At 55.6% G+C, this 11,096-nt stretch overlaps 1 protein-coding gene across 1 annotated transcript; it reads left to right on the top strand.

Annotated features, from left to right (window-relative positions):
- Nucleotides 1-646: 646 nt before the first annotated feature.
- Nucleotides 647-4,834, top strand: IRF2BPL (interferon regulatory factor 2 binding protein like). The gene has a single exon (XM_027972075.2). It carries the CDS (start codon nt 1,657-1,659, stop codon nt 3,976-3,978), a length of 2,322 nt encoding a protein of 773 aa, XP_027827876.1. The 5' UTR covers nt 647-1,656; the 3' UTR covers nt 3,979-4,834.
- Nucleotides 4,835-11,096: the final 6,262 nt, after the last annotated feature.

Genomic DNA, 11,096 nt, shown 5'->3' with positions numbered 1-11,096 from the left:
TGGAGAACAGCTAGTCTTGCAGGTGCTTCGGCATCAGGGGTAGTAATGAGTGTAACATTCATCCGGGGGGGGGGGGCGTGAATGGGGGGAAAGAGGTTTGATTGCTGATGAAATATGCAAATTTTATATTATATTATGAAATTCACAGCGAAAAAAATCTTGAGACAGGACATATTTAAATTCACTGCCCCCGGGGTGGGGCGGGGATGGGGTGGGGAGCGGGATCGGAAGCGACGCTCGTGCTTTTGAAAAGCGTTTCAAACTTGGGAAAGCCAGGCGGGGAAAGGAAAGGTCATCGTCTGTTTTAATTTCCAAGCCCCCCTCCCCGCTCCAGCGCTGGACTTCCAGCATCAGCTCGCCGGGCCTCAGCTGTTGTACACACACACACATACACACACATACACACACACACGCGCACACACGCACTCACGCAAGGCCGGGGGGGAGGGGAGGGCGGAGGCGCGGAGGAGGGGCCAACTGGGAGGAATCTGGGCGGCCTGCCGCGCATGCGCTTTTCCGAGCAACAAGTGGGCTCCACGGAGGAAGTGTAAAGGGGAGGGGCGGCGCGGGAGGGGGGGAGAACTGGTGCAGAGCGTGGTGGTGACGTCAGCGCTCCGCCCGGGCGGCATCCCGCGCGGCCAAGCCCGGGACAGCGCGAGCCGCAGCGCGAGCGGGAGCGCCGCGCCGCGCCTCCGGAACGTAGAGTTTTAACAATCACAACCCCACATTCCGGGCGAGCGCTAGCTGGGAAAGGGATGCGACCCGGGCCGAGGCGCCGCGCGAGCGCCCTGCAGCCAACGTGAGCGCCGCCAGCTGCGAGGGGCCCCCCGGCGCCGCCGGCCAGGCCCGGGGCGGGCGGGCGGGTGGGTGGAGGGGCTGGGGTCGGCGGCGGGAGCCTGCTGGCGTGCACGCCTTCTCTCCTCCGCTCTCGTGCGTCCTGGAAGCAGTGACCGCGGCGGCTGCACTCGCGGCCGTGCACGCCCAGCCGCCGCCAGCGGAACGGCCGGCCGACCTCTGCGGAGGGGGAGAAGCGCCTCGCGGCTGCCAGCTCCTCCCCCGGCCCTCCGGGGAAGCCGCTTCTTCAGCAAGATTGGACCCGAGCGCCGGGTGGCACTGCACCCTCTAGCCTTCGTCCCGGGGAGCCTGGAGGGGAGAGGACGCAGGTTGTAGGGGGTTCCCCCCCACACACCCCGCCAACCAGGGGAGAGGAAGAGACAACCCCTTGCGAGCTTCCACGCACCAGCTTATACTCCGGGGAGGGGGCCAAGAGCCAACGGCCGCCAGCACCCGGCCACCCTCGCCCCCTCCCCCGTCTCGGGCCCGGAGCTTCCAGCCTGGTTCCGCGACACCAGGAAGAAGGCGCCGACGCTCACCTCGCGACGAGACAGCCGCAGTAGGAGGAGGTGGGGGCGAGGAGCTGGGCTGCACTCGTCCGCCGCCCGGGCGGTGGAGTCCCCGGTGGCCAGGCACTTAGCTGGCGGTGGACATTCGCGCTCGCTCCAGCCCCTGGGGCAGAACTTTCTCACCCCCCCCACCCCCCGCTTCCTCCCCCCGCAGCCGGACTCCTGCCCCAGCCGGCCGGCCCTCCGGGAGGAGCAGGCGCCGCGGAGACAGCTCGGCCGGGGGAGGGGGCCTCCCTTCCCCAGGGTCGGCATCATGTCGGCGGCGCAGGTGTCCTCGTCTCGGAGACAGTCTTGCTACCTGTGCGATCTGCCCCGCATGCCCTGGGCCATGATCTGGGACTTCTCGGAACCCGTATGCCGCGGTTGCGTCAACTACGAGGGAGCTGATCGCATCGAGTTTGTGATTGAGACAGCGCGCCAGCTGAAACGGGCGCACGGCTGCTTCCAGGACGGCCGCTCCCCCGGGCCGCCGCCGCCCGTCGGGGTCAAGACGGTGGCTCTGTCGGCTAAGGAGGCGGCGGCGGCAGCGGCAGCGGCTGCGGCCGCCGCGCAACAACAGCAGCAACAACAGCAGCAGCAGCAGCTCAACCACGTCGATGGTTCCAGCAAGCCTGCGGTGCTGGCGGCCCCGTCCGGCCTGGAGCGCTACGGCCTGAGCGCGGCCGCCGCGGCCGCGGTGGAACAACGCAGCCGCTTCGAGTACCCGCCACCGCCTGTGAGCCTGGGGAGCAGCAGCCACGCCGCGCGGCTGCCCAACGGCCTGGGGGGCCCCAACGGCTTCCCCAAGCCCAACCCGGAGGAGGGACCCCCGGAGCTGAACCGCCAGAGCCCCAACTCTTCTTCGGCGGCGGCATCGGTGGCGTCTCGGCGCGGGACGCACGGCGGGTTAGTGGCAGGGCTACCCAACCCAGGGGGTGGCGGAGGCCCCCAGCTCACCGTGCCCCCCAACCTGCTGCCGCAGACGCTGCTTAACGGCCCGGCCAGCGCTCCGGTGCTGCCTCCGCCGCCGCCTCACGCCCTGGGCAGCCGTGGGCCCCCGACGCCTGCGCCCCCAGGGGCCCCCGGGGGCCCCGCTTGCCTCGGGGGTGCCCCCGGCGTTTCGGCCGCCTCGTCCTCCGCGGCGTCCTCAACCTCGTCGTCGGTGGCCGAGGTGGGCGTGGGTGCTGGCGGCAAGAGGCCCGGATCGGTGTCGAGCACCGACCAGGAGCGCGAGCTTAAGGAGAAGCAGCGGAACGCCGAAGCCCTGGCGGAGCTGAGCGAGAGCCTGCGCAATCGCGCGGAGGAGTGGGCTAACAAGCCCAAGATGGTCCGCGACACGCTGCTCACGCTGGCCGGCTGCACGCCCTATGAGGTGCGCTTCAAGAAGGACCACTCGCTGCTGGGCCGCGTCTTCGCCTTCGACGCCGTCTCCAAGCCCGGCATGGACTACGAGTTGAAGCTGTTCATCGAGTACCCCACGGGCTCGGGCAACGTGTACTCCAGCGCCTCCGGGGTGGCCAAGCAGATGTACCAGGACTGTATGAAGGACTTTGGCCGGGGTCTCTCCTCTGGCTTTAAGTACTTGGAGTATGAGAAGAAGCACGGCTCCGGGGACTGGCGCCTCCTTGGAGACCTACTTCCCGAAGCCGTGCGCTTCTTTAAGGAGGGCGTGCCGGGCGCCGACATGCTGCCCCAGCCCTACCTGGACGCCAGCTGCCCCATGCTGCCCACGGCCCTGGTGAGTCTAAGCCGCGCCCCCAGCGCACCTCCGGGGACCGGGGCCCTGCCGCCCACCACCCCCTCGGGCCGGGGCGCAGCCGCCAGCCTGCGCAAGAGGAAGGCGTCTCCCGAGCCCCCGGACTCCGCCGAGGGCGCGCTGAAGCTGGGCGAGGAGCAGCAGAGGCAGCAGTGGATGGCGAATCAGAGCGAGGCCCTCAAGCTCACCATGTCGGCAGGGGGCTTCGCGGCTCCGGGGCACGCGGCAGGGGGGCCGCCCCCGCCGCCCCCACCGCTCGGACCCCATTCCAACCGGACCACCCCGCCCGAGTCAGCCCCTCAGAACGGTCCGTCGCCCATGGCCGCCCTCATGTCGGTGGCAGACACTCTGGGCACGGCGCACTCGCCCAAGGACGGCAGCTCGGTGCACTCCACCACGGCCTCCGCGCGGCGCAACAGCAGCAGCCCGGTGTCACCGGCCTCCGTACCTGGGCAGCGCCGCCTGACGTCGCGGAACGGGGACCTGAATTTACAGGTGGCGCCCCCGCCGCCTAGCACCCACCCGGGCATGGACCAAGTGCATCCCCAAAACATTCCGGATTCCCCTATGGCCAACAGCGGGCCTCTCTGCTGTACCATTTGCCACGAACGTTTGGAGGACACGCATTTTGTCCAGTGCCCCTCCGTTCCCAGCCACAAATTCTGCTTCCCTTGCTCTAGAGAGAGTATCAAGGCCCAGGGGGCTACCGGCGAGGTGTACTGCCCCAGCGGAGAGAAATGCCCCCTAGTTGGGTCGAATGTACCTTGGGCCTTCATGCAGGGCGAAATCGCGACGATCTTAGCTGGGGATGTTAAAGTGAAAAAGGAGAGAGACCCTTGAACCAGGAGATATCCACCCCTTTTGCCCCAGTCCAGCTCCTCTCCTGTCCAAAGGGCCCCTTCCCCAACCCCTTGACCGCCCCCCCCCAACCCCTTCGCGCCCAAGATGTAGAATTGTGAATATAACAAACTGCAAAAAGTTAGTCTTATGTATAGACATTATTTTCGTCGTATGTTTCTATATTTTGAAACAAAGGTATGTTAACTTCTTCATTTGAAGGATAAGCTGGTTTGTGTTAAGTATAATAATTGGTTGGGTCATTTGCATCATATTCGTTAGCATTTATTGGTGGCAGAGTGTTTGCCTAGGTACAGAAGTATAGCCCTTAGCAACGACTGCTGCTGGTGTGTATTTTTGTAAATGTTATGCACTCACTGAAAGAAAAAAAAAAATACAAAAGAAAGTGACTTTTTTTTTTTTTTTTTTTGCCAAGGCCAGTGTTGCTGCCTAAAAAAAATGATGCTATAAAATGGTGAGAGCTTCTTTCTGAACAGCCCCAAGTGTTGAAGTCTTCACTTTATTTTGTTCAGTTTTGTTCTGGTTTTTTTTTGTTGTTGTTTTTTTCTGTTTCCTTTGCAAAATGGTAAGGGGGGTGTTGGGGGTGGGTGGGTGTTTTTTGTTGCAAGTTGGTGAGGGAAAATGTTTTTTGGTTTGTTTCTACTGACCTGAATGTGTTGGATCTTCACGTGTTGTTTTGTTTTTGCTTTATTGATGCACGGATGCTTTTTGAACAGTAGAGCGAAATGCTAGACATGGAGAATCTGCTCTGTTTGTCCTTTATACATTTCTGTAGTTAACAGAACACTGTAATGTGCCTTGGAGCTTAGTAACTTGTAATAAATTCAATTGATATTAATTCTGCCCCGAGTCAGCAAGTGTGTTTTTCCAGGGCTAAGACTGCACAGCTGCACCAGCAGGGACAGCGCCTCACTACTTCCGATAGACAGTACAGACGCGCGCCGGTGCCTTTGAAAGCCCTCAGTGGTGGCCTCTGTAGAAGGCCCAGTGCTGGCTGACCGCTCCTCCCCTTCTGTACCAGGCTATTTACATTCACCTCTGGGGCGGGACAGTTGCTGACTAAGCAATCTCTGTTTACTCTTAAGCATCTCTTGCTTCCCCACCCCTGCCATGCGCACCCCAGCTGCAAATGACTTTGTCAGGAATGCTTTTTTGGTCCCTTGCCCTGTGGCCCTGAGTATATGCTGATACCTAATGCAGCTGTGACTTAGGCAAGTGGGATGAGGGAAAGCTTTGCCTCCTAGATGTGGCAGAAATCACTGTTGTACATTTAAAGCAAAAAGTGCCATGGAGCTGGGAGCCGGCAGGAGGGGTGTGGAAGTGGGAAACATTCATTGTACTCAGTTCTAGCAGCTTCCAGTTCCTGCAGTGGAAGCAGTTTCACTTCATTCGTGACACATTTCCTTCTCACTGCCCCACATCCCCCCCCCCCCAACCCTGCTTTTGATGATAATTTTTAAAGCAGAACACCTAGTTGGTTTCAGAGTGGGAGAGAGGGGAAAAAAAACCCAAACCCTGTTCCTGGGGCAGTGATGGCTTATGACAGCAAACAGAACCCATTCCTGCCGGTTGAAATGCAGTTACTCATCTAATCAACTTTCTGGTGGCATCTGTGAGGTATAGAAGGAAGGGAATGGGACTGGAACATCCTTTAGGGACTCAGAGCCCCTTGATTGAGCCTAGATGGGAACTAAGGGAAGGCAAACAAACCTGGTTTGAACCTTGTACTTTCCTGGAGAGGCAAATGGAAGGAAAGTAGAAAATGAGATGGAGGAAGCAAAAAACCCCAGATCCTATTGGAAATCCACTCCAGGCCACACCCCATTCCTGGTCGAGGTAAGCTGGACCGAGACCTTTATCACCAGAGGAATAGCAGAGGCCAGAGGTATAGCAAATAAGAAAAGAGACTTGGCAATCCCCACCCCACTCAAATCAAAGGGTAGGGCGGTGGGTATGGGTACAGATGAGTTTGGGGAAAAACAAACCACTGGTTGCTCCAGAACACCCATGTGAAAGTTGGGTTGGTGTTCTGACTTGCTGTTAATAACAGTCTTTTAGTTTCTGTTTGTGCTTTACCACCACCATCCTTGAAGTAGTGGAAACCATGACTGTGTGTGTGTGTGTATGTGTGTGTGTTTGAGGGTGTGGATAAATGGCAATTGATGGATCTGCAGCAGTCTCTTAATCCTGGTACCTGGGAGGTGCCTGTCTCACCTCTTTAAGAATCTCCCTACATATAAATAGATGTGCGTGTCAGCTTCCTGCAAATGTGTCCTTGCATTTTCATCTGCTGCCAAGTGGTGTATTGGTGCTTATGAGTCATGAAACCTATTTTCATCCTCAGGGGTAATTAACTTGGGGGGTGATAATGCATAGCAGACCGTAGGAAGAGTTAATTCTAAAACCTATCCTCACCTGGCTACCAATCACACGTTTCACTTAAAGGTCTGGGTTGGCTTTTCTCATAAGCTCATTAATAAAAACCAAGCATGTTTTGCCTGAAGATCCTCTGAGGTGCTCCCCACCCCCACTCCCACTGCACACAGACATAAAATGGGTAAACCTCAGCAGCCTGAGAATAAAAAGTGTCACTGGTGTGATTTAACCACCAGTGAACGAAGGCACGGTGGGTGCAGCCGTTGCCCTTGAGCTGTGCATGGCAACTTGGGCGTGTGGATGACGGGGTCTAGGTGTGAACCTGGTGAGTACTGTCCAGTGGTTCAAGGGGGACATTGGCCCTGTTAACCTGCCTCTGTGTGCACATCTGTTCCTGCTCACCTGCCGCTGAATGCTTCATTGCTACAGTATTTTCAGGAACTTGAAGGATTACAGGATCCTTGATTTAGTGCCCATAGGTAGACAAGGGGCCTGTCATTAAGAGCTGAGAACTGTAGTTTGCTCTTTCTTCTTGTGGCTGGGTGCATTATTAGCAAAAGAGGCAGAGCTGTAATAACGAAGCCTCCAGCACAGGCGGCCAGTTGGGTTTCACTAAGGAAACCTGCCTTGATGAGACCTGGGGGAAGGGAAGGAGGGAGGCGCTGAGAGGGAGAGCCGGGGTTTGGAGTGGAAGTGAATTATAATGGTGTAGTTAATTAAAGTTTACCATTGCCCAGGGCCATTTGTTAAATGGCGGCTGCCTCTCTGCTCTACTTTTTTTTTGAAACTGTGACCTTTCTCATTGCTCTGACCCATTCAGCTGCTAGTCGGGTTGCCTTAACCAGTCTTGCTTTGATCCCTGAGCTAGATTCCACCCTGACGCCATCCATAGTTGTACACCCAGGAAGTAATTTCCTCTCCAGCACAAGAGGATTCTTGTGGGTTTCAGAGGTTCAGAGGGAGGGTCTCTGATGAGCTAGGCTTCCTTCATCTCCAGTTCACCCTGGATCTGCCCACCTCCTCCATTTCCTGCTTCTCATTGCCTTCCCGCCACTCCACGCCAAAATGGCTAACACTTAAAAAAAATCCATATTGCTTTTATTTATAGGCATTGTTTGTGCAGCGAATCTGAGCTGGATGTTTCTTTGAGCGGGTACAGGGGCGGTGCAAGGAGGACTTAGTTCAACAGCTTTTACAGAATAGGCTGATGGGGGTCAGATTTTGACCTTGATCTCCACCAGTGAGGACAACTCATCCTGTCAAATAAGTCTGGCATTCACATCTAAACTCTTCAGCTCATGTAGGCGTGCACACCTATGCTGTTAAACATGATTTCAGGGTGCATTTTCACATGCATTCAGCCCAGGCTCTTGATGTAACGAGTTCTGAAAACTTTTCTTTTCTCTTAATACTTTGTCAAATCAAGGAAATCTGAACAGGGAATGACACTCACGGGCATCTAGTACAACTTTTTAAAACCTTTCTGGAGTCAGAGCACCTTAGAAAAATTTGATGAAAATGATGGGTCCTCCCTTCAAAACTATGTGCCCCCCACACATGGTCTTGCATACATTTTCTTTCCCTTTTAATACAACTTTTATGTATTTATATTTAAATGGGTAATATGTTCCTTTGGCTCAAAATTCAAAAGATGCAAAGGGGAATACAGTACAACTGTCAGGTCTTCATTCTACAAGTGGCTCCTTGGCCACCTAGTTCTCTTCTGGGACGCAACCAATGTTACCTGATTTTTAGAGGGGTTCATGCACATCTAAAATCCATCCACAGACCTTGAGGTTAGAACCTAGGTCTAGTCCGTCCACCTAGTAAAGATGAGGACCCCAAGGCACAGAGAGATGACGGAACCTGCCTAAAGTCACACAGTGGCAGAGCCTGGGCTAGATTCCTAGTAGGGAACAACTCCAATGGACTTTTAAAAATTAAGGACATTGGGCTTAAGAAGAGCTTTATATGAGAACAGGTGGTGATCAAATTGGCAAACGGTAATGAGAGAGTACCTAGTGGGGTGGGGCTCAGTGTTTTTAGTAGCTCTTAGAGGACAGGGAACAAGCATTTGTCCCCTGGTCTCTTTTGCAGCTATAGCTTTTGGAGAAGGGTATGTTGAGAGGAGTGTCTAGGCTTTGGACTGTAAATATCAGGTGGGCCTTGATTAGTGGAGTCCTCTCTGAACCTCTGCGGAGAAAGCAATGACAACCCACTCTAGTACTCTTGCCTGGAAAATCCCATGGACAGAGGAGCCTGGTAGGCTGCAGTCCATGGGGTCGCTAAGAGTCGGACTTGGCTGAGCGACTTCACTTTCACTTTTCACTTTCCTGCATTGGAGAAGGAAATGGCAACCCACTCCAGTGTTCTTGCCTGGAGAATCCCAGGGACGGGGGAGCCTGGTGGGCTGCCATCTATGGGGTTGTACAGATTGGACACGACTGAAGCGACTTAGCAGCAGCAGCTGCAGCTCTGAACCTCTGAGCCATGGGCCCACACACCACATTCCCTTTTGCTGATTGGAAACTTTTGAAGGTTTAAAGATGGTCAGATAAGGAACCATTTGAGTATGGAGATAAGAGGTAGGGAGACCTGAACTCCTGCCAGCTTTCCTTCAACTTGGAGCTTCTCTGTCCCTTCCCTGTCACGCCCCTCTGCCTGGCCACCTAGGAAACAAGTGGCCTGCCAGGTGCTGGGTAAGTGCACACTTCAGAACAGTCTGCGAGGAAGGTGTGAGGACCCTCATTTTATAGACATGCCAACTGAGCTCAGAGATGATAAATAACGCAGGCCATCCTTGGTATTCCATTCAAGCCCAGGGCAGCCTAGAGCCAGAACTCCTCTGTTGCTCCACGCAGGAGGCCTCTGACTTCTGACACCACAGGACCCAGGAAACCCAGCTTCAGAGCTTCAGCCGGTCCCCCACCCCTCTCCCCATCTCCCAGTCTCCACAGTCTCCAAGGCTAGTGAGTGAGGCTGTCCCCAGAAGGGGCTGTTGGGAAGCCCCCAGGAGAGGGCACTTTCTAGGCTTGCTGTGCTAGGGACACACTGCAGTGCTGTCCAAGCCATATTTCCATCCAGGGATTCTGGAGCAGGGTTGTTCTTCAGGAGTCTCCGCCCAGCTGCCTGCTACCCCTAAACTTCAGTAAAGAATGAACTGCGACAGCTTACCTCCCCGCGGGCACCATATTGTGAATCCACAGTTGGTGGGTCCTCACTGCAGACTCTAGAGAAGTGTCACAACCTCCCAACTGGCCTCCCATGGGTTCCAGTCTCCGCCCACTCCAGGCCAAGGACTCTGCAGCAGGCATTTCTTTTACATGCCTTTTATATGTCATCTTCTTGCGTAGAAACCTCCCTTGGCTCTCTTTTGCCTGCAGAATAAAGTCCAGTTTCTTTAGCATAGCAAGCGAAGCCCTCCACCATTCTTCCATCCCAAGGGTAGAGTATCTTAATTTTTAAAAAGGTATTCCAAATACATGGCAAGAAGGAAAAAAATCCAACAGCATGAACAAGTACTCAGAGAAAAGTCCATCAGCCTCCTTCCCTTCCAGGCCTTCAGTTCCCCTCCGCTGAGGGAAACACTGTTGACAGTTATTTTGAGTGTATTTTCAACAGTATTAGACGCACAAAGAAGCTCAGATTTATAATATATATCTCTTGAGAGTAGATCTTAGGATAAGCCAAAGACAGAACGGAAGGTCCAGGGCAAGGAAGTGGACTTGGGTCCGTGCCCCGGTCTGAGTCTACGGGCGGCAGGGGGGTGGGGTGTGTCCTCTCCTCCACAGTCAGGGATTAGCTATTAGTGGTTTTTTTTTGGCTCCTGGGCAAGTATCTGTGTGTGTGTGTGCGTGTGTGTGCGCGTGTGCATGTGTATGTCTGTGTGTCTGTGTCTGTATGTGCGTGCGTGCCCTTGGTCCAACCCATGTACTTAAATCTATGTCACTATGGTGCCAGTCTTGGGGTCCCTATGCCAGCCTCCCTGTGGCTTGGGGGGGGGTCTCTGGAAGGAATGCGGGTGTGGAGGAGGGGGCAGTGGCCATGAAGACCAAGTGTCCCCTGCAGTGCCTAGCACTCTCCTCTACAGTCACTTTCTTCTCCCTCTGCCATGCCCCAGGGCAGCTTGGTGTAGCTCGCAGAGCGGCTTCCCTAGTGACAGACTCACAGACTGTGGCTAAATAAAACAGCGAGGGAGAAACAGTATTGAGTGTAACCTCTGGACTCCACAGAGGGCTGGGCTTTGTTGTCTGCTATTTCCTCTAGTATGGAGGCTCTGAGATGGCTTGTTGTAATTATTCTTCTTCGACAGGAAAATACCCACGGTAGGTACTATTATTACTCCCATTTTACAGACCCGGCAACTAGGTCACACAGTAGTGAGTAACCTCCGCCGGCCTGCCCTCACTGCCCCTCTCACTTCTGAAGGTCGTTCACACGCTCCCCGGGCCCTGGCCCCCACACCTCCCTCTCTACCAGGACACACCCTTCCAGGGAGGCCTGGGTTTTCCCTGCAAGGAGGAGCCAGCTTGTGAAATCTGGAACCATGGGCAGTGGTTCAGAAACCGCAGCTCCAGGCAGGAGGTCCAGGCTGCCTTGAGAACAGGTCTGGGGTGCTGAGGGTGCTGGGGGCCCATGCTGGCGGCTAGCACCCAGGGAGAGGCAGCTCTGGAATGCCAGGCCATGTGAACACAGAGGAATTAGCTCTGTGCCCCTGGGTCTCA

The sequence above is a fragment of the Ovis aries genome, chromosome 7, assembly GCF_016772045.2.
Source record: "Ovis aries strain OAR_USU_Benz2616 breed Rambouillet chromosome 7, ARS-UI_Ramb_v3.0, whole genome shotgun sequence".
NCBI classification, from domain to species: domain Eukaryota; kingdom Metazoa; phylum Chordata; class Mammalia; order Artiodactyla; family Bovidae; genus Ovis; species Ovis aries.
This window is presented reverse-complemented; position numbering and strand designations above follow the sequence as displayed.